This window comes from Aythya ferina (genome assembly GCF_964211825.1).
Source record: "Aythya ferina genome assembly, chromosome: 28".
NCBI classification, from domain to species: Eukaryota; Metazoa; Chordata; class Aves; order Anseriformes; family Anatidae; genus Aythya; species Aythya ferina.
This window is the reverse complement of record NC_140325.1, coordinates 3,165,810-3,188,991: the sequence shown is the minus strand read 5'-3', so window position 1 is coordinate 3,188,991 and position 23,182 is coordinate 3,165,810. Positions and strand designations below refer to the sequence as shown.

Below are 23,182 nucleotides of genomic sequence, written 5' to 3'. Positions count from 1 at the left end.
GGGCTGGGGGGGATGGGGACGTCCCTGTGCCCCCCCCCAGTGACACAGGGGCTGTGCGTGTCACCACACGCATGTCCTTAACATGTCCCTGCCACCACACGCGTGTCCCTGCCATGTCCCTGTCACCTCATGCGTGTCCCTGATGTGTCCCGGTCACCGCACACATGTGCCAGGAGCGTGCCCATGTGGCTCCACGCGTGTCCCTCGCGTGTCCTCGTGGCCACACGTGTCCTTAGCGTGTCCATGTGGCCGCACACACGTGTCCCTTGCGTGCCCGTGCAGCCGCACACGCGTCCCGTGTCCTGCACACCCATCCCTGGCCCACCTGCACCCCGGTGCACGCGTGTCCCTTGGCACATACGTGTCCCTACCGCGTCCCCACCCACGTGCGTGTCCCACCCGCTCCCTGGCGTGTCCCCATCCCGTCCCCCCCGCCCTGCCCGCCACCCCCCCGGGGCACCCCAGCGCGTCCCCAGCGCGTCCCCGTCGGGGCGCGGGGGCGCAGGGCAGGGCCGCCACGGCGAGCCCCAGCCTGCCCCGACGCGCCGGCGGGACGGGCAGCGCCGTTCCCAGGCCCAGCCCTGCGCCCCTGCCGGCCCCACGGGTGACGCGGGCCCCACGGGTGACGCCGGCCCCACGGGTGACGCCGGCCCCACGGGGTGACGCCAGCCAGGAAGCGCGGCGAGGGCGCAGCGGGGCCGGATGGGGCCGGGGGCCGCGCGGCGGGGACGCGCCCCGGGTCGTGCCATGGCCCCGGGGCCGCGGCGCTGAGGGCGGGGGGCTGCCATGGGCCCCCCCCGGCAGCAGGTGCTGGCCGCCATCCGCGCCGAGGTGAAGCGGCACGAGGGGGCCAAGCAGCACCTCAACAACCTGATCCGCCTGGTGGGCACCGTGCCCGACCCGCGGCTGCGCGCCAGCCTCACCGCATCGCTCAGCGTCGTGCAAGGTACGGGGCACGGCGCTGGGACCAGTACCGGGACTGGGAATGGGGACCGGGACTGGGAATGGGACTGGGACTGGAGCTGGGAACCGGTGCTGGAACTGGGAACTGGGACTGGAGCTGGGGACTGGTGCTGGAACTCGGAACTGGTGCTGGAACTGGGAACTGGGACTGGAGCTGGGAACTGGTACTAGAGCTGGGAACTGGTGCCGGAACTGGGAACCGGTACTGGAGCTGGGAACTGGTACCAGGAACTGGTACTGGAGCTGGGAATTGGTACCGGAACTGGGAACCGGTACTGGGAATTGGGCACTGGGAACTGGGAACCAGGCCCAGAGGCCGTGGTGGTGGCGCCTGGAGGTTGGGGAGGGGACGGACGGACGGGTGGACAGAGGGGAGGATGGACGATGGACGGACGGACAGACGGACGGAGGGAGGGAAGGCTGGATGGACGGATGGACGGGTGGGTGGACGGATGGGTGGATGGATGGACTCATGGATGGACGGACGGATGGATGGAGGGATGGACGGATGGACGGACAGACAGATGGGGGGGTGGATGGACAGACAGCTGGACAGCTGGAAGGGTGGATGGCCGTGTGGATGGACGGACGGACGGACGGACGGACAAGTGGCACAGCAGCGCCTGCCGGAGCAAGGCTGGCACCTCCCAGGGCCCGAAGGTGCCGCGGGGGGGTCCCCATCCCCATTCTGGGGGGGCCCTGGAGCTGCAGCAGGGCCCCCCCCCCCCAATATCTGCCTGCGGGGGGCCCCCAGCACCTCGGGGGGCCCCAACCCCATCGGGGCCAGGCCTGCGAGGGCGGCGGGGCCGAGGCTGGATCCAGCCCCGATGCTGGGGGTACTGGGGGGGGGGGGGGGCACCGGGTGGGGGAGCGCAGGGACCAGCCAGGGGGGGTCCCAGGGGGGGAAAGGGGTGTGGGGGGGTCGCACCCAGCCCCCCCTTCCCCCCAGCTGCGCCGTCGGGCGGTTTCCGGTGCAACAGCCCCGGCGCTGCGGTCGCTGACGTCGGCGTTTCCTCACCTCCGGCGGTCGCCGTGCCCCCCCCCCCCGCTGCTGGGGGCCCCGCTTTGCATGGGGGGGGCCCCACTGAGCAGAGGGACCCCCCCCTCCACCCCCAGCCCCCCCCCTCACCTCCCACCCCGTGGGCATCCGCAGGGGCGGCAGCACCAGGTCCACGGTGCCCCCCCCCCAAGCTTCATTCCGAACCCCCCCCCCGCATCCCCGTGTCCCCCCCCCCTCCCCACCGGCCCCCCCAGCCTCGTGCTCTGGCATCTCCCCATCGCGGTTGCCATGGCGACGGGAAGCAGGGGGATGCCGCGTTGCTAGGCGCCCGCAAAGTGGTACCCACCGCCAGCACCCGCGGGGGGGGGCACAGAACCCCCCCCACACCCCCCCATCATCCCCCCCACCCCCCCAATGGGTGCCCCCCCGTTGTGCCCCCATCCCCAGGGTACGCCCCCTCCCCCAAATCCTTCCTCCCCCCCCCCCCCCAGTCCCCCCACATTCAGGGGTTTTTGGGGGGCCCGGTGGTGATGGGGAGGGGACACGGATGTTCCGGGGGGGGGGGGGGGCACACATGGTGACCCCCCCCCGGGTGGGACGTGGGGCTGCCACCGCCACCCCCAAGCGATGGCGAGCCTGGGGGGGCTGCTGGGGGGCACTGGGGGGGGACTGGGCTGTACTGGGGGGTGGTCCAGTGGGGGGGGTGCCAAGCCCCCCCCCAGCCTGGCAGGGGCATGGGGGCAATGTGCCACCCGTGGGGGGGGACAGGGGGTGGCAGAGGGGGACGGGGGGGGTCGAGGGGGTGACGGGTGCACGCCCCAGCTGGGGGGGGCTGGGGGGGGCACACGCCTGCGGGGGGGGGGCCGTGGGCGGGTTGCTGCGACAACGCACCCGGCTCCATCACGAGCACCCTGGGGGGGGGCACGGGGCACGTGCCAGCTCCTGGGGTCCCCATGTGGGGGGGGCAGGTCCCCCGCATCCCCTCGGGGAGCTCCATGTCCCACGGGGGGGGGGTGTGGGGCTGGGACCCCCCCCACCATGTCCCTGCCAGCACATGGGGGGGGCGCAGAGGGGGGGTCTTGTGCTGCCGAGCCCACCTGGGGGGGCTGTGGCTGTCCCCGGGTGTTGCGTCCGTCCCCGTCTGTCCCCAAATCCGTGTCCGTCCCTGGTGCCGTGGCTGTCCCCAAATTCGTGGCTGTCCCTAAATGCTGTGTCCAGCCCCAAAAACCTGTCCCCGTGTCCCAAACTTGTCCCCACATCCCAAACCTGTCCCCACATCCCCTCTCTGCCCCCTCTCTGCCCCCCTGCCCCATTCTTGGCCCCACTATCCCCAGTATCCCCCCCCCCCGGGACCCCACGTCCATCCCCAGGAACCGTCCCCGGCCGTGCCCACGTGGGGACAGGGTCACGGGGGGGGAGGGACAGGCCGTGGAGAGCCCCCGGTGTGGCGGTGGCGGTGGCACCGCGGGCGAGCACCCGCTGGCTCGCTGCAGCGCCGGCCCCGCCGTTGCCGTGGTAACGGGATGCAGCAGGATTTCTGCGCCGCTGCTAAAAATGCCAGAAAACGGGGCCTGGCCCCATTCCGGCCCCCGCAGCCCCCGCCGTGTCCCCGCCGTGTCCCCGCGGTGTCCCCGTGGTGTCCCCGTGGTGCCGGGGGTCAGCCCCGGTGCTGCTGCTGCGAGGGGGGGGGCGGATCGGGGTGCCGGGATGGGGATTGGGATGGGATTGGGATGGGATTTGGGATGGGATTTGGGATGGAATTGGGATGAGATGGGATTTGGGATGGGATTGGGATGGGATTGGAATGGGATTGGGATGGGATTTGGGATGGGATTTGGGATGGAAATGGGATGGGAAGGGTAAGGGGATGGAGATGGGGATGGGATTTGGGATGAGGATGGGATAGGGATGGGAAGGGGATGGGGTTGGGAATGGGGTGGAACCGGGGATGGGATGGGATGGGATTAGGGATGGGATTTGGGATGAGGATGGGAATGGGATGGGGATGGGATTTGGGATGGGGATGGGGATGAGAAGGGGATGGGGACAGGGATGGGGACGGGGATGGGGACGGGGATGGGATTTAGGATGGGATTCGGGATGAGGACGGGAAGTGATGCGAAGGGGATGGGGAAGGAGGCACGGGGACGCCGGGCTGTGGGGGCTGTGGGGGGGGGGTGGGGGGGCCGGTCCCGGTGCCGGGGGGGGGCGCCCGGGAGCGCTCGCGCCTGCCCGGTAGCACCGGGGCCGCCGCCCGCCCCCGCCCCTCCCGCCGCCGCCCCGGCCCCGGGAGCGGCGCATGGCGGAGAGCGGCGGCTCCGGCGCCCCCCCCCCGGCCTCTCAGGCCCCCCCCCCCCCCCCACAAAGGAGGAGCCCGTCGGGGCGCTGCCGTCAGCCCCGGGGCCGGACCGGGAGCCCCGGCCATGGCCCCCCCGTAGCTCCCCGTCCCCGCCGCCGCCGCCCCCCCCCTCCCCGGTCGCTAACCCCGGGTGCGCGAGGGGCGTGGGGGGGGGGGGGGGGGGGGCGGCCCCGATCCCGGTGGCGGAGAGCCCCGGGGGGGGGGGGTTTGGTGTTGGGGGGGGGGGGGCGGCGGCGGTGCCAACCCCTCCGGGGGCGGGCGAGCGGGGAAGGCTTCGGGGGGGCAGGGCCGGGGGTGGGGACGGCGCCGAGCATCCAGGAGGCACCGACGGGCGCGGAGCCGCCGCGCCGAGCCCCGACCGGTGCCCGGTGCCCGGTACCGGGAGGGGAAGGGGAAGGGGAAGGGGAAGAGAAAAGAGAAGAGAAGGGAGGGGAGGGGAGGGGTGTGTGTAGGGGGGGGGGCTCCGAGCCCCCAAACCCGGCCGGGTCAGGGGGGGGCCCTGCCCGCACCCATGAGCAGGGCCGCCGGCCTCCAGCGCCGCACCACCTACCTCATCTCCCTCACCCTGGTCAAGCTCGAGTCGGTGGCAGCCCCGGACGACCCGGAGCAAACGGGGGCGGCCGATGGACCCCCCCGGGACCCCCCCCGGGCTGAAGACGGCGGCGGCGGCGGCAAGAGCAAGAGGCCGGAGCGGCTGTTCCAGCGCCAGGACGCGCTCTGGATAAGTACCGCCGGCTCCTGCCCCCCGGACCCGCCGCTGCCCCCCGGCCCCCCCCGCGCCCCCAGCCCCGGCCCCCCCCCGGCAACCGGGGCCCGGGGGGCAGGGGGGGGCCATGGCTCCGGCCGCCCCCGCTCGCCCGCCTCCACGCCCCCCGCCGTGCCCCCCAAGCCCGACCCAGCCCTGCTGCCGCCCCCCCCCCCGCCGCCCCCCGCCGTGCCCCCCAAACCCGACCTCGCTCTGCTGCCCCCCCCCCCGCCGCCGCCGCCGCCCGCCGTGCCCCCCAAGCCGGACCCCGCTCTGCTGCCCCCCCCCCCCCCGCCCGCCGTGCCCCCCAAGCCCGACCCGGCCTCGCTGCCCCCCCCGCCCGCCGTGCCCCCCAAACCCGAAGCCGTCGCCCGGGGGACCAAGGGCACCTTGGAGGCACCGGGGGAGCGGGGCCGGGGACCCCCCCCGTGCCCCCCCAGCCGCCCCCCGCTGCTGGCCCAAGCCAGCTGGGGCTGCCCCGAGCCCCCCCCGGAGGGCTCCAAGCCCCCCACCCACGCGGCCCCGGGGGTGTCGTCCCCCCACCCGTCCGCCGGCCCCCGCCGCCTGCGCCTGGCCGGCACCAAACCCTTCAAGACGGTGACCACCAGCGGGGCCAAGGTGGGCTCGGAGCCCAAGGCCCCCAAAGCCCCCCCCCACAAAGGCAGCCGCCTCTCCTGGCCCGAGGGCGAGGGCAAAGGGCGCCCCAAGGCGGGGGGCGGGGGGGCCAAGGCGGCGGGTGCCGAAGGGGGACCCCGGCCGCCGGCCAGGGCCCGGCTGTCCCCGCGCAAGGGCAAGAGCAAGACCCTGGACAACAGCGACCTGCACCCCCTGCCCGGGGTGCTGGCGGCCGCCCCCCCCCCCGGCGAGGTGGGCGCGGGGCTGAAGCGGGGCCGGGAGGGCGGCCGAGCCTCCACCCGCGACCGCAAGATGCTCAAGTTCATCAGCGGCATCTTCGCCAAGAGCCCGGCGTCCACCCCCACGCACCCCGCGCCCCCCTGGGCTCTGCTCAGCACCGACCTGGGCAGGGGCGGCCCCCCCAGTGAGTACCGGGCCGGGGGGGGGAAGGCCCCGTGCCTCAGTTTCCCCTGGGACCGCGGGAGGGTTGTTGTTTTTTTGGGGAGGTGGGGGGGGGGGGGGGGGCTGTGCAGCAGCGCCGTGCCTCAGTTTCCCCCGCATGGGGCTGTGACAAGCGGTGGGGTGAGGAGTGGGGTCCGGGTGCCGGCTCGCTCCTGGGGGGGGGGTTGTGGGGAAGGACCCGTCTGCGCCCCACAGCTTGGGGGGGGTCTCGATGGCTGTGGGGAGGATGGGGGGGCGTGGGTGCTGCGCCCCCGCATTGCGCGGGCAGGGCCGTGGGGAGCCGTGCGTCACCTGCGCCGTGCGACACCCCCGGGAAAGGCTCCCCCCCCCCCCCCCATCCCCCCCCCCAACGGTTCGGGGCCACCCCGTGGTCCCCGGGGGTGCTGGTGCCACCAGGCTGTGGGCATCCCGTCCGTCTGTCCGTCCGTCCATCGCTCGACCCGTCCGTCCTTCCATCCATCCCGGACACATCCGTGCGTCACGTACCCGTCCGTCCGTCCGTCCGCGCACCCGCTCGTCCCCCCCCCCGTCCATCTGTCCCACCACCCCATAGCCAGCTGCGGGCTCCCTGCCCGTCCGTCCGTCTGTCCGTCCGTCCGTCCGCCCTGCCCCAACCCCGCCGGTCGGGGTTCCCATCCCCGACCCCCCCCCCCCTCCCAGGGGGTGTGTGGGCAGCGCTGCTGGGGGTGGCAGCCGGGACACCCGTGGGTGGCAGCGCGGTGACGCCACGCGGGGTGCCAGGCACCGGCGTTAACCCCTCCGCTGCTGCACACCTTGGAGCCACCCCGCGTGTGCCACGGGGGAAACTGAGGCACGGGAGGGTGCGTGGGGGGGGGCACCCTGCCTGTCCCTGCCTCAGTTTCCCTCCCTGGTGGCGGAGGAGGTGCGGAGCCGCGGGCCCTGCCGTGGGCTGGGGGCGTGGGGGCCCACGCAGCGTCCTCGTGCCTTCGTGCCGTGCCACGTCCCTGCGCCGTGCCTCCCCCTCGTGCCCCGTGCCCGCGGTGCCTGCCGTGCTGTGCCTGCCACGTTCCCCTGTGCTGTGCCCGTGGTGTCCCTGTGCCTGTGGTGTCCCTGTGCCTGTGGTGTCCCCGTGCCACGCTGCGCCCTGGTGTCCTCGCCCCCGTCATGTCCCCGTGCCGTGCCACCTCCTCCTCTCTCACTGCATCTTTGTGTCCGCCGTGTCTCCGTGCCACCTTCCCCCCGTGCCGTGCCCGTGGTGTCCCTGTGCCGTGTCCCTGTGCCGTGCCACGTCCCCATGCCACGCTGCAGCCCTGTGTCCTCGCGCCATCTGACACCCCTGTGCCACGCTGCGTCCTCGTGCCCATCGCGACCTGGGGTCCCCGTGCCACACCACAGCCCTGTGCCACGCTGCTCCCATGCCCCTCGTGTCCCTGTGCCACGCTGCAGCCCTACACCCATCGTGTCCTCGTGGCCGCTGTGTCCTGTGCCGTGCCACATCCTTGTGCCCCCTGCACTGTGGTGCCACCACAAGGTGCCCCTGTGCCCGTCACATCCCTGTGCCGTGCCACGTCCCCGTGCCACGCTGCAGCCTCATGCCTATTGCACCACCCTCCATCCTCGTGCCCCGTGGCCTGTCCTCGTGTCCACCGCATCCTCGTGTCCACCGCGTCCTCGTGCCCGTGGCGAGCGGGGCAGGACGGGTCCCGTGGTGCCACAGCCACGTCGGTGCCACGTCGCATCCCTCCCGCCGCCCCCACCGGGCTCGGTGCGGTGCCGTTGCCTGGTGACAGCTCGTGGCCGCCCACGCAGGGAGCTGCCGGCGGCACTGCCGCAGGGCTGGGGGCGGCCGTGGCCCCCCCCCACACACCCCAGGGCCGGGGGGGCTGGGGGGGTGCCGGGGGTGTCCGGGCACCGCCTCACCCCACTCCTCCCTGCAGAGGCCTTGGTGAACAGCCAGGAATGGACCCTCGGCCGCTCCGTCCCCGAGATCCGCCTGGTGGGTACCGTGTCCTGGTGGCCCTGCCCCGTGTCCCGGTGGCCCCCTGGCTGTGCTGATGTCCCCTCTGTCCTCCCCCCAGGGCGTCCTGGGCAGCAGCAAGAGCGGGAAGTCGGCGCTCGTCCACCGCTTCCTCACCGGCTCCTACGTGGGGCTGGAGCCCACGGAGAGTGAGTGGCCGTGGGATGGAGGCGGCTGCGGGGTGGGGGTTGCTGGAGGGTTGGCCGTGGCAATGGGACACGCGTGGCCGTGAGGTGGCCTTGGCCATGGGACAGACGTGGTGGCCATGAGAGGGACAAGGCTATGGGATGGACGAGGCCATGGGTGGGACGTGCATGTCCGTGGGAGAGACGTGGCCATGGGATGGACGTGGTGGCCATGAGAGGGACAAGGCCATGGGATGGACAAGGCCATGGGTGGGACGTGGTGGCCATGGGACAGGTATGGCCATGGGATGGTCGTGGCCATGGGTAGGACGTGGCCAAGAGAGGGACAAGGCCATGGGATGGACGTGGTGGCCATAGGATGGTCGTGGCCATGGGAGGGCCGTGTCCGTGGGACAGGCCGTGACCGTGGGCCCCCCCTCTCCTCCCCCCCGCTCCAGGTGGGCAGTTCAAGCGCGAGGTGCTGGTTGACGGCCAGAGCCACCTCCTGCTCATCCGGGAGGAAGGAGGCGCCCCGGACGCCAAGGTCAGCATGGGCCGGAGGAAGGGGGTCCGGGGGGGATGGGGGGGGGCTGTGCCGGCCGGCGCCGAGCCCTGACCCCCCCCTTCCCCCTCCCCACACCACCACCCCCAGTTTGCCAGCTGGGCGGACGCCGTCATCTTCGTCTTCAGCCTGGAGAACGAGAGCAGCTTCGAGGAGGTGACGCAGCTCCACGCGCTGCTCAGCGGCTACCGGGGCGCCAGCGAGGTGGCCCTGGCGCTGGTGGGCACCCAGGGTGAGCCGGGGGACGTGGCGGCAACCCCACGGGGACGGGGAGGGGTCGGCCCTCGCCTCAGCCCCTCCTGTGTCCCGTGTGTCCCCCCCTCCCCAGATAAGATCAGCTCCTCCAACCCGCGGGTGATCGAGGACGCGCGGGCGCAGGCGCTGTGCGGGGACATGAAGCGCTGCCTCTACTACGAGACCTGCGCCACCTACGGCCTCAACGTGGACCGGGTCTTCACCGAGGGTGGGTGTCCGGGCACGGGGACACGGTGGGGGGGGGCGGGGGGGGCGCTGGGGGTCGTGGCAGGGTGGGATTTGGGGTTGGGGTGGGTTAAGGAGAGGGGCTGGATGGAGTGGGGGCTGTGGTGGGGGGCTGGAGGGCATGGGATGGGGTCCATGGCTGGTGGGGTGGGATTGGGATGGGGATGGGGATGGAATGGGATGGGATGGGATGGGATGGGATGGGATGGGATGGGATGGGATGGGATGGGATGGGATGGGATGGGATGGGATGGGATGGGATGGGATGGGATGGGATGGGATGGGATGGGAGGGGATGGGATGGGATGGGAGGGGGCCCATGCTTGGATGCTTGGGGCACAAAGGGGACCATGGCCATGTCGGGGGGGGTCCGTGGCCGGCGTCAGGCGGGTCGGGGGGGGTCCCGCCAGCCCGTCCCAGCTGAGCTCCCTCCCTCCCCCCCGGCGCAGTGGCCCAGAAGGCGGTGGCGCTGAAGAAGCAGCAGCAGCTCCTGGCCTCCTGCAAGTCGCTGCCCAGCACCCCCAGCCACTCGGCCGCCTCCACCCCCGTTGGGGGCGCCCACCCTGGCCAGGTACCCCCGGCTGCCCAGCCCTGTCCCCCCCCCCCGGGGCGGGGGCCAGGGCCGGTGCTGAGCCCGCGTCCCCCCTCCAGGCCAGCAACGGGGGCCACACCAGCGACTACTCGTCCTCGCTGCCCTCCACCCCCAACGTCAGCCACCGGGAGCTGCGGAGCGAGCCCCCGGCCCCCCTGGGCACCCCCAGCTCCCTGCACCGCGGGGCCAAGCGCCGCACCAGCCTCTTCGCCGTGAGTGGGCAGCGGGGGGCACCTGGAGGGGGGGGTGACACTGGGGAGGGGCTACGAGGCACATGGGGTGTCCCCACGGCACTGGGGGCATGTGGCACCAGGGTGACCCCCGGCAGGGCGGTGATGGGGGTGCGGGTGGGACCGCAGTGGACACGGGGTGGGTGGCACCGGGGCCGTCCCAGCAGCAGGGCACCCCAGGGTGCCCCCAGCAGGGCCAGGCGTGCCACCCCCCCGTCCCCTGTCCCCTCAGACGCGCCGGGGCAGCGACTCGGAGAAGCGGAGCCTGGACAGCCGGGGCGAGGCGGCGGGCAGCGGCCGTGCCATCCCCATCAAGCAGGTCGGCAGGGCGGTGGCGGGTGGGGACGGGTGTGTCCCCCCCCCGTCCCCTCGTCCCCGTCCCCCTCACCGCCCTCCCGTCCCCAGAGCTTCCTGCTGAAGCGCAGCGGCAACTCCCTCAACAAGGAGTGGAAGAAGAAGTACGTGACCCTGTCCAGCAACGGGCTCCTCTTCTACCACCCCAGCATCAACGTGAGTGTCCCCGTCCCCATCGTCCCCATCGTCCCCATCGTCCCCAAGGGCGCCCCGCTCTCAGCACCCCCCTGTCCCCGCCGCAGGATTACATCCACAGCACGCACGGGAAGGAGATGGACCTGCTGCGCACCACCGTCAAGGTCCCCGGCAAGCGCCCCCCCCGCGCCATCTCCGCCTGCGGCCCCTCCGCCAGCATCAACGGGCTGGTGAAGGACGTGGCAGGGGGCACGGCGCCCGAGGCTGGTGGTGAGTCCAGGGGGGGACGGCGGTGGCCGTGTCTCCCTCAGGGGGGGGCTACTACGGACACCCGGGTCACCGCCCTGTCCCTGCCCGCAGCCGGTGCCTCCCCCGTGGGGCTCAGCCTCCCTCCGGAGCCAGGGATGAAGAGCACGGGCAAGGGCGAGCGGTCCCTGCAGCGCTGCGCCTCCGCCTCCAGCGCCAAGCTGTCGGGTTCCGGTGAGTGCCCTGTCCCTGTCCCTGTCCCCGTCCCCATCCCCGGCCACCTTACTGGGACGGAGCCAGGCACCTGGGCTGAGGTGGCCCCGCTGAGCCCGGTGGCACCCAGGGGGCCCTGGGGACCGAAGTGGCCCCTGGTGGCCTTGATGCGCCCGGTGGCCTCAGTGATGCCGGTGGCACCAGTGGCACTGGTGGCCCAGTAAACACCGTGGTGACCCTGGAGGCCGCAAGGAGTCCCATTGAGCTGGTGTCCCCAGTAAGCCCAGTGTCCCCACTGAGACCAGTAAGCCCAGTGAGCCCAGTGACCCCAGTAAGCCCAGTGTCCCCACTGAGACCAGTAAGCCCAGTGAGCCCAGTGAGCACAGTGACCCCGGTGACCCCAGTGATCCTGGTGGCCCACTCCAGTGGCGGCACTGGTTGAACTCATTGACCCCGGTGGCCCAGGTGACCCCGGCAAGCCCGGTGTCCCTGAGCCCCCCCCAGCCAGCGTCTCCCTCGGCAGACGGCCCCCCCGCCTCCGAGGCCATCTCCAGCCCCGGCAGCTCGGGCAAAGACCCCCCGCCGTCGCCCATGGTGGACAGGAAGAAACACCGCAGGAAGAAGCTGTCGACGCCGTCCAAGACGGAGGGCTCGGCGGGGCAGGCGGAAGGTGAGAGCCGCGGGGACGGGGGTCCCGAGAGCCCCCCCCCCCCCGGGGGCACGTGGGGACGGCGGCCGCAGAGCCGTGGGGACAACGCCAGCGTCCCCGTCCCCCCTCCACGGGGACGATGCCCCAGGAAGCCGCAGGGCTCCGGAGCCTGGACCCGACCCCGCCACGCTCAGCCACGCCGCCCTGCCCACGCATCCCCCCCCCCTCACCTCGCTGTGCCACCGCCTGCCACCTCCCTGCGCCCCGGCGCCGTCCCCCCCCCCCTACACCCCCCTCACCATCCCCGGGGCTTTGCGGGCTCCTCTCGTGACTCTCTCTTCCCCCCTTTCCTCTCTCTGCTCTCGCTGCCCCGGACCCTCCGCAGCCAAGCGCAAAATGTGGAAATTAAAAAGCTTTGGTAGTTTAAGAAATATTTATAAAACAGGTAACGTGGTGCGTGGCGCGTGGCCTGCTCCACCCATGCATGTGGCTGTGTCCCATCCGCGCCTGCCGCCCCCCGCACCCGCTGCGTCCTCGTCCCCTCCCCGCCCGGTGGCCGCGGCCGGGAAGAGCCGGGGGGGGGTCCCAGCCGTTGGGGGGCTTTGGGGGGGGGACCACGGGGAGGTGTTGAGCCTGGTGGGGGGGGGTCCTGCCGCACCGGCTGAGCCCCGTCCCACCGCTCACGGGGGTCTCTGGTCCCACAGAGGAGGAGAACTTCGAGTTCATCATCGTGTCCAGCACGGGGCAGACGTGGCACTTCGAGGCCAGCAGCTTCGAGGAGCGCGACGCCTGGGTGCAGGCCATCGAGAGCCAGATCCTGGCCAGCCTGCAGTGCTGCGAGAGCAGCAAGAACAAGGTAGGGCCCGGAGGGGGGTGGGGGTGGCTTTGGGGGTCTCTCTGCCCCCCAGCCCCAGCCCCTGCTCACCCTGCTGTCCGTCCCCAGGCGCGCATGGACAGCCAGAGCGAGGCCGTGGCCATCCAAGCCATCCGAAACGCCCGCGGCAATTCCCTCTGCGTGGACTGTGGGGCGCCCAGTGAGTGCCACGGGGTGCTGGGGGGGGCATGGGGCGCAGGGCGGCGTGACCGTGGGGGAGCCACAGGGCGTGGGGTGATGGGGGCACGTGGGGACACAGGGCACGGGGTGACGGGGGCACGTGGGGACACGGGGTGACCTGGGGGTCATGGGATGTGGGGTTCCATCGGGCTCACGGGGCCATGTTTGTCCCCCCCAGACCCCACCTGGGCCAGCCTGAATTTGGGGGCTCTGATCTGCATCGAGTGCTCGGGGATCCACCGCAACCTGGGCACCCACCTGTCGCGCGTGCGCTCCCTCGACCTGGACGATTGGCCCCGGGAGCTGACGCTGGTGCTCGCCTCCATCGGCAACGCCACCGCCAACAGCATCTGGGAGAAAAACCCGCAGGGACGCTGCAAACCCACCCCCGAGTCGTCCCGGTGAGCAGCAGCCCCCCCCCCCTGTGCCATGTGTGTCCCCCTGGTGCCACGCGTCCCCTCCTGTGCCGTGCATCCCCCTGGTGCCACGCATCCCCTCCCGGTGCCACGGCTCTCCCCGGTGCCACACATCCATCCCCCTGGTCCCACGCATCCATCCCCTCGTGCCACGCGTCCCCCCGGTGCCAAACATCCCCTGAGGCCACTCGTGCCCCCCAGGGAGGAGCGGGAGTCGTGGATCCGGGCCAAGTACGAGCAGCGGCTGTTCCTGGCGCCGCTGCCGGCGGCCGAGGCGCCGCTGGGGGAGCAGCTGCTGCAGGCGGTGCAGGAGAAGGACCTGGAGGCCGTGCTCCTGCTCCTGGCCCACAGCAAGAAGGAGCAGCTCGGCGTCAGCGACAAGGAGCGGCGCACGGCGCTGCACCTGGCCTGCGACACGGCCCTCGTGGTCATCACCCAGCTGCTGGTGTGGGTACGTCCGGGCAGGGCTGGCGGTGGCGGGGGGCAGGGGGTGGCCGTGGGGTACGTGGGGTGGCCGTGGGGATGGTGACATGGCTCTGGGCGTCGTGGCACGGTCATTGGGTGGCCACAGGGAACGCGGGGTGGCCGTGGGGATGGTGACATGGCTGTGGGGATCATGGCACGGTCATGGGGTGGTCGTGGGGCACATGGGGTGGCCGTGGGGATGGTGACATGGCTCTGGGGATCGTGGCACAGTCAGCGGGACCGTGGTGTGGCTTCTGGGGAGGTGGGGTGGTGGCGGGGGTGATGGGATGGCCACGGGGAGCGTGGGGTGGCCTTGGGAAGCCCAGCTCACCAAGGGGGACACGGGGACACGGCATGGCCGTGGGGGGAGGTGGCATGGCTGGGGACGTGGTGTGGCTGTGGGGGCACGGCGTGGTCACGGGGAGCACGGCGTGGTCTTGGGGGTGATGGCGTGGCTCTGGGGGTCACGGCACGGCCATGGGGGACTTGGGGTGACAATAAGGGACATGGTGGGGACTCGGGGTGGCCATGGGGGACACGGTGGAGACTTGGGGTGGCCGTGGGGCACATGGGGTGGATGGCACAGCCGGGGGGAGCACGGCATGGCTTGGGGTGCCGTGGCGTGGCCGCGAGGGACACGGGGGTGACCTTGGGAGCCCGGGGGGACCGTGGCACGGCCCGGAGCCACCCCGACCCCGGCTCCTGACGGCGTCCCCGTGCCCGCAGTACGGCGCGGACGTGAGGGCGCGGGACGGGCAGGGTCGCACCGCGCTGTTCTACGCCCGCCGCGCCGGCAGCCAGGAGTGCGCCGACATCCTCCTGCAGCACGGCTGCCCCGGAGAGGGGCTCGGCGGCCCCCCCACCCCCGGCCTGCGCCGCAAGAGCAGCGCCGCCAGCGTGGGCCCCTGCGAGCCCCGGACAGCCCTGGTATAGCGGGGACCCCCCCCCACACCCCCTCACCCCCCCTCCCCGCCTCACCAACCTTCTCCCCCCCCACCCCACCGCTGCGCTCCGGGGGCCCAGCACTGCCCCCCCCCCCCCCCCCGGTTTGTATTTTTGATGCTCTATTTATTATTATTCAGCTCCCGCTGGGGTCTCTTCTGGTCCTGTGTCCCCCCCCCGCCCCCCCGCATAAGTCCTGGGGGGGGCAGGGGTGCAGGGATGGGGGGATCCCCCCCACCCCCCCAAAAGGCACTGCACGGGGTGGGCGCCGCGTTTTGGCACAGCCAAGACATTGTGGGGGGGGGGGCTCGGTGATGTCCCCACCTCCCCTGCCCGTGTCACCCCCCCCCCATCTCCATACCACCCCCACCGGGTCCCCCCCCCTCACTTCGTGCCCCCCCCACCCCCTGGCACAGCCCCAGGGCTGCGTGGCAGGAGCAGAGCAGACCCCACCGCCCCCCCCCCCGTCCTTTTCTACGACCTTTTGTACAACCCCCCCCTCTCCCAACCCCCCCAGCCACCATGGCCTGTCCCCCCCCCAACCCTCCCCGGTCCCCCCCCCCATCTTTTTCTCGGCGTCCCCTTGGGAACCTCTTTAATTTATTGCTTCGTTTAGCGTTAGGATAGAGCCAGCCCCTCGCCGTGGCGCTGCGGTGCCCGGCGGGGGGGACACCAGCGGGGCCCCCCCAACCTCTCCTGCTGGCCACAGGCCTTGGGGGGGGGGGAGGGATAAGGGGGGGGGGCCGGGAGGGGAGGGGAGCACGGTGCCCACCCCATCCCCTGCCCCGGGACCCCCCCATGAATGTATGGGCGCCCGCTGCCGTGACGCCCCCGTGCCCCGGCAGCACCGGTGGGGCTGAGCCAGGGCCCCCCCCCCCCCCCCCCCCCCACCCGTGGGTGCCTGGGGTTTAAGGGGGGGGGTCCGGGCGGTGCTGGGGGGGGGGCGGTCCGGGCCGTGTATGTACAGCGTTTCCTCTCTCGGGTTGTAACTGTAAGTACGTGACAATGTCGGATTGGCGCTGTGACCGCGGCTGCTGCTTCGTGCCGGCACCGGGGGGGGGGCACACGGGGTGCTAGGGGGTGGGGGGGCTGGGTTTTTGTTTTTTTTTGGGGCAGGGGGCTGGACCACGGAGCAGTGTCCGAGAGCCATGGGGCTGGGCCATGGGGTGCGGGGCCTGATCCTGCCCCCCCCCCCCAGCACCCCAAATCTGGCTGCCACCCCCATGGGGACCCAGCCCCGGGTGGCACCGAGGTGTGGGGAGGGGGCTCCCAACGTCACCCCCCCGCGTTGGGGATGGGGCTTGGGGTGGCCATACTGGTACCAGTGGTGCTGGTTGTACTGGTGGCCATACTGGTACCAGTGGTGCCGGTGTCCCTCATGTCCGTGCCCCCCCCCCCCCATACCCACAGACCCACCCCGACAAGGACCCACCCCCTCCACCCCCAAAATACTTTTATTACGGGGAGGGGCCCATGGGTACACCCTCCCCCCCAAAACCCTCCCAACCCCCCGAGACCCCTCCCAGGCTCCCACCGTGCCCCCCAGCCCCCCCAGTTTGGCCAGCGGGGCTCCGTCCTCACTGTCCGTGCCCCCCGGCGGAGGCGTTGTGGGGGGGCAGCGGGGGGGGCTGGTAGCGGTGCCGGTAGCCGTAGGGGCGCAGGCGGTGGGTGAGGTACTCCAGGGCGTACATCTCCTCCCCGCTCACGTAGTGGAACGACACCGACAGGTCCGAGCAGCACTCGGCTCTCTGCGGGGGGGCGGGGTTAAGGGAGGGGGCGGGGCTTAAGGGAAAGGGGGCGGGGTGTAAGGGAAAGGGGTGGGGGGTAAGGGAAAGGGGTGGGGGGTAAGGGAAAGGGGCGGGGCGTAAGGGAAAGGTGGTGGGGCATAAGGGAGGGGGTGGGACTTAAGGAAAAGGGGCGGGGTGTAAGGGAGGGGGCGGGACTTAAAGAAAAGGGGTGGGGCGTAAGGGAAAGGGGGTGGGTGTAAGGTAAAGGGGGCGGGGTGTAAGGGAAAGGGGCGGGGTGTAAAGGAAAGGAGGTGGGTGTAAGGTAAAGGGGCGGGGCTTAAGGGAAAGGGGTGGGTGTAAGGTAAAGGGGCGGGGCGTAAAGGGGTGCGGTCGTTAAGGGGGTGGGGTGTGAGGGTGGGGCTGGGGATTAGGGTGGAGGGGGTGGGTGGGGTGGGGTGGGCGGGGCTTGGATGCAAATAGGGTGGGCGGGGAGGGTGGGGAGGACGTGGGGGGTGTGGGGGTGGCACAGGGGTGTGGGAGGACATGGGGGGGGGGTGTGGGGGACACAGGAGGACGTGGGGGGGACACGGGGGTGTGGGGAGGACACAGGGGAGTGGGGGGGGGGACACAGAGGGGTGTGGGGGGGACACGGGGGGGACACAGGAGGACACGGGGCTGTGGGCAGGGGTCTGTTGGGACACGGGTGGGGGGGGTGCCACGAGCCCCGCAGGTGGGTTTCGGGGTGGGGGGGGTTGTGTGTGTGCAGCACTCACCCAGCGCACGGGGTAGTAGGAGTAGGAGGGGTAGTAGGGGTCGGCGGGCAGCGGCTGCGTGAGGTGGCGCTCGGGGGGGAAGGGGTGGAAGGTCTCCCGGCCCCGCGCGTCCCGCGAGTCGCCCGCCGCCACCCCCAGGCGCTGCAGGCACTGCCCCAGGGCCACGTCCTCCACGGCGCTGCTGTGGCGGCAGGCGCCCGAGGCCACGGCGCCCACGAAGCGCCCCAGGGCCTCGCGGCTCAGCACGTAGCCGGCCCCCCCGCTCATGTAGCCCTGGGCCACGAAGGGCCGGAAGCGTTTGCCGAAATAGACGGGGCTGTGGGGGCTGTGGGGGGCCAGCAGCCGGCGCAGGTTGGCCACCACCACGAAGGTGTCGTCGTCCGCCTTCAGGAACCAGTCGGCGCGGTGCCGGTGGTGCCGGTGGACGTACTGGAAGGCGCGGATGGTTTTCCAGTAGAGCTGCTGGCGGCCTTCCCCCACCGGCAGCCCCACGGCCGGGAAGTCGGGCTCGGGCCGCGAGCTCATGAAGAGGGCCAGGTCGCAGTGCCGGGGCCCAGGTGGCTCGCACGTGCCGGGCGCGGGTGGCCAAGGTGCCGGGCGCCGTCATCACCCAGCACAGGATGCGCACCCGGCGCTGCAGGGCCTGCGCCTCGCTGGAGTTCACTGTGAAGGGGGGGGGATTTGGGGGAATTTGGGGGGATTTGGGGGAATTTGGGGGTGTTTGGGGGGGATTTGGGGGAATTTGGGGGTGTTTGGGGAAATTTGGAGGGATTGGGGGCAGATTTGGGGGATTTGGGGGATTTGGGGAGATTTGGGGGAGATTTGGGGGTTTGGGGGAGATTTGGGGGAATTTGGGGGATTTGGGGGAGATTTGGGGGGATTTGGGGGGATTTGGGGGAATTTGGGGGATTTGGGGGAGATTTGGGGGAATTTGGGGGGATTTGGGGGAGATTTGGGGGAATTTGGGGGAGATTTGGGGGAGATTTGGGGGGATTTGGGGGAGATTTGGGGGAATTTGGGGGATTTGGGGGATTTGGGGGGATTTGGGGGAGATTTGGGGGGATTTGGGGGAGATTTGGGGGAATTTGGGGGGATTTGGGGGAGATTTGGGGGAGGATTTGGGGGAATTTGGGGGTTTGGGGGGGTCTTGGCACACCCAGCAGCGCCGGGGGTTTGAGGGATCGGGGGCACCCTCGGTGGCCGCCCGGTCTTGGCTGCGCCACCCTGGTGACCCAACGGTGACCCAACGCGGTGTCACCCACTCCGAGCTGCCCCCCCTGCCATGGGGTGTGACCCCCCCCCCACATGGTGACCCCCCCCACATGGTGACCCCCCCATGGTGTCCCCCTCCCCACGGTGTCCCCTCCATCTGAGCCAGCCGTGGCCCCGTCCCCATCCCCATCCCCATCCCCATCCCCTCACTGTCCCCAACCCAGAAGTGCCACCACCCCCCCACCACCACCACCGCCACCCACACCATGTCCCTGCCACCAGCCTGGAGCCACCTCCACATTGTCCCTTCATTGTCCCCCCCCCCCTAAATAAAAACACCCCGCTGTCCTGTCCCTGTCCCCACCGCCACCCACACCGTGCCCCCCCCCGCCACCACCGTGTCCCTGCCACCACCTCGGAGCCACCTCTCCGTCACACCTTGTCCCTTCATTGCCCCCCCCCCAAAAAAAACCCACCCTACTGTCCTGTCCCTGTCCCCCCCCAGAGCCACACCACCCTGTTTGTGTCCCCAGTGCCACCCCCACCCTGTCCCTTTCTTGTCCCCCCCCCCCCCCGGTGCCACCTGTCACCCTGCTCAGGGTGTGCCGGGCACCGCACCCTCCCCACGTGGCCACGGTTCCGGGATCGTCCCCCCCCTCCTTATTTTCCCGTGTCCCCCCCCCCCCGTGATTTACCTGTGGATGGGGGGATGTGGAGCCGGGGGGGGCTGGGGGGGGGTCCCGGGGGGGGGCCAGGCCAGCTGCAGGAAGCCCCCCGCCAGGGCCAGCCCCACGGCGAAGCCCAGGGGGAAGGGGGGCACCTTGGGGGGCGCAGCCACATGGCCCCGGGGTGCTGGTGGCTGGGGGGGGGGACACGGTATTGGGGGGGGGGGGACACAAAGTGTTGAGGGGGGGCTCCCCAGATCTGCCCCCCCCCAGTCCCTCCTGCTCTCCTCCCAGTGGGACCCCCCCGAACCCCCCAAAGCCATCCCTCCCCCCCCCAAGCCACCACCCCCAGTTCCCATGAGACCCCCCCCCCAAAAAAAAAACCGCCCCCTACCCCCCCGTTATAACCCCCCTGTGCCCCCCCCAGCAGGCTCAGGGCCCCCCCCCGGCCAGCAAACTTCATTACCAGCCGCTAATTAGGGGCTGGGGGGGGGTGCCATGAACCCGGGGTAATGCTGGGGGTGCTCCCCCCCCCCCGAATATCCCCCCCCCACCCCAAAATCCCCCCCCCCCCCCAGCCCCGGTACCTGTCCCTGCCCCGCTCGTCCTGGCCCCTCCCGGCCCGAGCCTGACCCTGCCCCAGGGCGGGGGCAGCCCAGGGACGGCCCCCCCAGGAGGCTGCCACCCCCCCGGGGACACAGCCCTGGGGGGGGGGGGGACACAGAGCCCCGGGGGGGTCACACAGCCCCTGGGGGGGGTCATACAGCCCTGGGGGGGGGACACATAGCCCCGGGGGGGGGACACAGAGGCCCCGGGGGGGTTGGACCAAGCACTGGGGGGGTCACACAGCCCCGGGGGGGGGACATAGAGACACGAGGGGGTCACACAGCACCTGGGGGGGGTCACAAAGCCCGGGGGGGGGTAAAAACGACACAGCCCCGCGGGGGGGGGGCAAAGGCCAGGAGCCACACCTGGGGCTGAGCTCAGTTTATTGATTAAAAACAGGGCTGGGGGGGCAGCTAAGAAAGCGCCCCCCCCGAACACAGCGCGGGGGGTGGGAAAATGGCTCCAGCAACACCCCCAGGGCCCCCCTCCCTCCCTTTTTCCCCCCACCCCCCCTCTCTTTACCCCCCCATCCTCAGGGCAAGGGGGGGGCACAGTTCACTACCCCCCCCCCAGCAGTCCAAGTTTCCCCCCCCACAGTTAGGGTCCACGTGGGGGGGGCACAAATCATTGCCCCCCCCCAACATGAGGCACAAGGGCCTGCCCCCCCCCCAACCCCCCTCAACCCCCCCCCAGCCCCAGCCTGCCCCATTTTTTTTTTTTTTTTTTTGGGGGGGGGAGGGGGCACAGCCCCATTATTATTTTTTTTTTTTTGGGGGGGGGGGGGGGATCAAAACTCAGCGTCCTCCGAGTCGCTGGGGGGCTGGGGCTCGGCGCGCCCCCCCCAGACGAAGCGGTAATTGTCCTCCAGCGCCTGCTGCCGCCGCCGCTCCTTCTGCGCCTCCTCCGTGCCCTGGATCTGAGGGGGGGGGGCACACACACAGTGAGGGGGGGGGTTATGAGACCCCTGGGAGCTCGGGGGGGGGGGTCCTGTGCCCCAGCGCCCCCCCCCCTCACCAGGATGTTGAGGAAGATGTCCTTGAGGTTCTTGGTGTCCTCGTCCGACAGCCACTGAGCCTCCTCCTCGTCCCCCGCGCCCCCCCCCGCCGTCACGATCTTGATCTCGATTTTCCCTGCGAGGGGGGAGGACGAGGAAGAAGGGGGGGGGGTCGCAGAGCCCCCCCCCTTCTTTTAACCCCCCTCCCCAAAGCCTCCTACCTTCAGCCCGCAGCCCCTCCTTGGCCAGCAGCTCGCGGACCTCGCTCTCCAGGTGCTGCAGCTGGGGGGGGTCCCGCGCCCCCCCCCCTTCTTTCCCGGGGGGCTGCCGCTGCCCAGGCGGCTCACACGCACCCGCACCCCCCCTCCTGGAGTGGGGGGGGGGACAGGGGTCGTGTTGGGGGGGGGCACAAATACAGAAAACGTGGAGGGGGGGGCGCAGGGAACACGCATGGAAAGGGGTTGGGGGGGGGGGCACCCCCTTGGGGACCCACCGGGTGCTTGCTCGGCGGGGGGGGGCGCGCCGGCCTTCCTCCTGGCGCTCTCCTCCTCCTCCTCCTCCTGTTTTGGCGCGGGGGGGCCGGGGGGGCGGCGTCCAGCTTGTCCATCAGGCGGTTGAGGGTGGAGGCCAGCGCCTTGGAGGCCTGCTGCCGGTCGAACTCCCCCTTCAGCCCCTCGGGCTCCAGCTCGTCCTCCACCTGGGGGGGGCCGGGGCGGGGGGGGGGTGGGTTTTGGGTGGTTTTTAACGTGGGGGGGGGGGGTCACGGGGCCGCGGGGGGGGCGCCCACCTCGTTGATGATGTTGTCGAACTCCTTCTCCATCTCGCTCTTCACCTCCTCCTTCAGCTGCGCCATGCGCTCGCGGGGCAGCAGGACCCCCCCCAGCTCCTTCTCGAAGCCCCCCAGGAGCTCGCCTTCCTCCTCCTCCTCCTCCTCTTCCTCTTCCTCCTCTTCTTCCTCCCCTCCTTCCTCTTCCTCCTCCGGCCCGCTCCCCTGCCGGCGGCTCCTGGGGGGTGGGGGGCTCGGGGGGCTTCTCCCCCCCCTCCTCGCTCGTCTCTCCCGAGCCTGGAGGCAGCGCAGGAGCTTGGGGAGGGGCCAAACCCCCCCCAGGAGCCAGGGCAGCCCCCCACGACCCCCAAGGGGAAACTGAGGCATGGGGGGGCTCACCGGGACCCCCCCCCCACGCCGGGAACCCCCCCCCCCAGCCCACCTTCCTGGTGCTCTCCTTCAGCTCCTCGATGAAGTGCAGCAGGTCCCCGGGGCTGCGGATCACCTTGAAGTGGATTTTCTTCCTGCCACCTACAAAAAAACAGGAGGGGGGGCAAAAAATAGATGGGGCCAGCGTGTGGGGGGGGTCACGACAGCGGGGGGGGGTCATGGTGGCAGTGGGGGGGGGTGTAGGGACTCACCGGCTGCTCCCGTCGGTGCCGGCTCTTCCTCCTGCAGGATGGACAGGGCGGTGGAACGGGAGCCCAGCTTTATTCCTGCCCCCCCCCAGGTAAAATCGTGCCCCCCCCCACCCCCCCGTGCCCCCCCAGGACTCACCGTGGCGCCCCGCTGCTGCCCGGTCACCTCACGCACCCGCTCCCAAAACGCCGCCTCCTTGGGGTCCTGCTCAGCCCCCGGCTGGGCTACGGGGAGAAGGGGGGGGGGGGGCAGGGACACGTCACCACGCGGCCGTGACCCCCCCCCGAGGGTGTCCTTAATCACAGGGGGGGGGGGGGCTTTTTACCATCACCCCGTGCTTCCTGGGGGGGCTGCGGGGGGGGCTGCGCGTCCCTCTCGCTCCACAGCCTCGTGTCCAGCGTCTTCAGCTCCTCCGAGATCTCCTCCACCTTGCGCTTGGTGTCGGCTGCGGGGGGGGGCCACAAAAAAAAAAAAAAAAAAAAAAAAAAAACATCGCACCCCCCCTCCCCGCATCCGGGGGGTGCCCCCCAGTTTGTCCCAGCGCTACTCACAGACTTGTGCGCGGACGTACTGGACGTACTGGGCCGGGCTGAGGGCGGCTGGCACAGGATGGGCTGCGGCGCGGCGCCGGGGGGGGGGCGCAGGTGGGGGTGGCGGCAGAGCCGGGGGGTGTGCACGGTCAGCACGTAGGAGCACGACTGCGGCTCGTCCACCCGCGCCAGGTAGTCCCCGGCCCCCTCCTCGCATAGAAACTGCGGTGAGGGAGGGGGGGGGGGAAATAAATCAGCAGCCCCCCCCAAAAAGGAGGATTTTGGGGGTGCCCCCCCCTCGTACCCGCACTTCGGCCTCCCTGGGCCGCCCGGTGAGGTCGCAGCGGGAGCCGTTGACGTAGCTCTGGCTGTGGTAGCGCTTCAGGCGGTGCTGCTTGGAGGCCTGGGGGGGGGGGGAAATAATTTTTTTGGGGGGTCAAGGGGCAGATAGCCCCCCCCCGGGATTCTCTGCTGTCTTTTTGGGGCGGTTGGGGGGGCGCCGGACCTTGGCCGTCTCGTCGTCCCAGTTGAACGCCGACTGGTAGTGGCCGAGGAACAGGACGTCGCCTTTGATCTCCGACTCTGGGGGGGGGCAACGGGGTGGGTTTTTTGGGGTGGATCTATGGTTTTGGGGGATTTTCTTCCAGTTATGGGGTGATGCCAATTCTGGTTTGGGGTGTTTTTT

At 71.5% G+C, this 23,182-nt stretch overlaps 3 protein-coding genes across 5 annotated transcripts in view; 1 reads left to right on the top strand and 2 right to left on the bottom strand.

The window, feature by feature from the left end:
* Positions 1-14: 14 nt before the first annotated feature.
* AGAP2 (ArfGAP with GTPase domain, ankyrin repeat and PH domain 2) lies at positions 15-14,737 on the top strand. 3 transcript variants are annotated; one of them, XM_084500104.1, is made up of 19 exons: positions 15-946; positions 8,043-8,101; positions 8,184-8,271; positions 8,706-8,791; positions 8,900-9,041; positions 9,138-9,272; positions 9,739-9,860; positions 9,941-10,093; positions 10,344-10,430; positions 10,517-10,621; positions 10,708-10,870; positions 10,961-11,080; positions 11,583-11,729; positions 12,094-12,153; positions 12,413-12,564; positions 12,652-12,742; positions 12,941-13,163; positions 13,380-13,629; positions 14,370-14,737. In XM_084500104.1, exons 1-19 carry the CDS (start codon positions 787-789, stop codon positions 14,574-14,576), a joined length of 2,550 nt encoding a protein of 849 aa, XP_084356230.1. In that variant the 5' UTR covers positions 15-786; the 3' UTR covers positions 14,577-14,737. The 3 variants fall into 3 exon arrangements, with proteins under 3 accessions (XP_084356230.1, XP_084356231.1, XP_084356229.1); XM_084500103.1 differs by lacking the exon at positions 15-946 and adding an exon at positions 4,780-6,106; XM_084500105.1 differs by lacking the exon at positions 12,094-12,153.
* A 1,286-nt stretch (positions 14,738-16,023) lies between these two features.
* Positions 16,024-18,598, bottom strand: LOC311424559 (glycoprotein-N-acetylgalactosamine 3-beta-galactosyltransferase 1-B-like; the record flags this gene model as incomplete). Its single annotated transcript, XM_084499852.1, is given in 4 exon segments — positions 16,024-16,333; positions 17,086-17,634; positions 17,636-17,748; positions 18,508-18,598. Coding segments are annotated over 4 exon segments (924 nt in total). The 3' UTR covers positions 16,024-16,162.
* A 1,745-nt stretch (positions 18,599-20,343) lies between these two features.
* The window catches only part of KIF5A (kinesin family member 5A), an 18,912-nt gene continuing 16,073 nt past the window's right edge, over positions 20,344-23,182 (bottom strand). Inside the window, 15 exon segments of the mRNA XM_084499851.1 lie at positions 20,344-20,484; positions 20,583-20,698; positions 20,784-20,929; positions 21,040-21,152; positions 21,155-21,259; positions 21,350-21,571; positions 21,573-21,609; positions 21,754-21,859; positions 21,970-22,000; positions 22,106-22,191; positions 22,293-22,412; positions 22,519-22,563; positions 22,566-22,719; positions 22,802-22,900; positions 23,003-23,163. Of these exon segments, the coding sequence (XP_084355977.1) occupies positions 20,356-20,484; positions 20,583-20,698; positions 20,784-20,929; positions 21,040-21,152; positions 21,155-21,259; positions 21,350-21,571; positions 21,573-21,609; positions 21,754-21,859; positions 21,970-22,000; positions 22,106-22,191; positions 22,293-22,412; positions 22,519-22,563; positions 22,566-22,719; positions 22,802-22,900; positions 23,003-23,163 (1,670 nt within the window). The 3' untranslated portion in view covers positions 20,344-20,355.

What these genes read in the sequence shown, in the direction of transcription:
- AGAP2 (XM_084500103.1), top strand. Translation starts at nt 4,834, where the DNA reads ATGAGCAGGGCCGCCGGCCTCCAGCGCCGCACCACCTACCTCATCTCC. An exon ending in GGCGCTGGTGGGCACCCAGG is followed by an intron (nt 9,042 to 9,137) that starts GTGAGCCGGGGG and finishes CCCCCTCCCCAG; the next exon opens with ATAAGATCAGCTCCTCCAAC. An exon ending in AAGAAATATTTATAAAACAG is followed by an intron (nt 12,154 to 12,412) that starts GTAACGTGGTGC and finishes CTGGTCCCACAG; the next exon opens with AGGAGGAGAACTTCGAGTTC.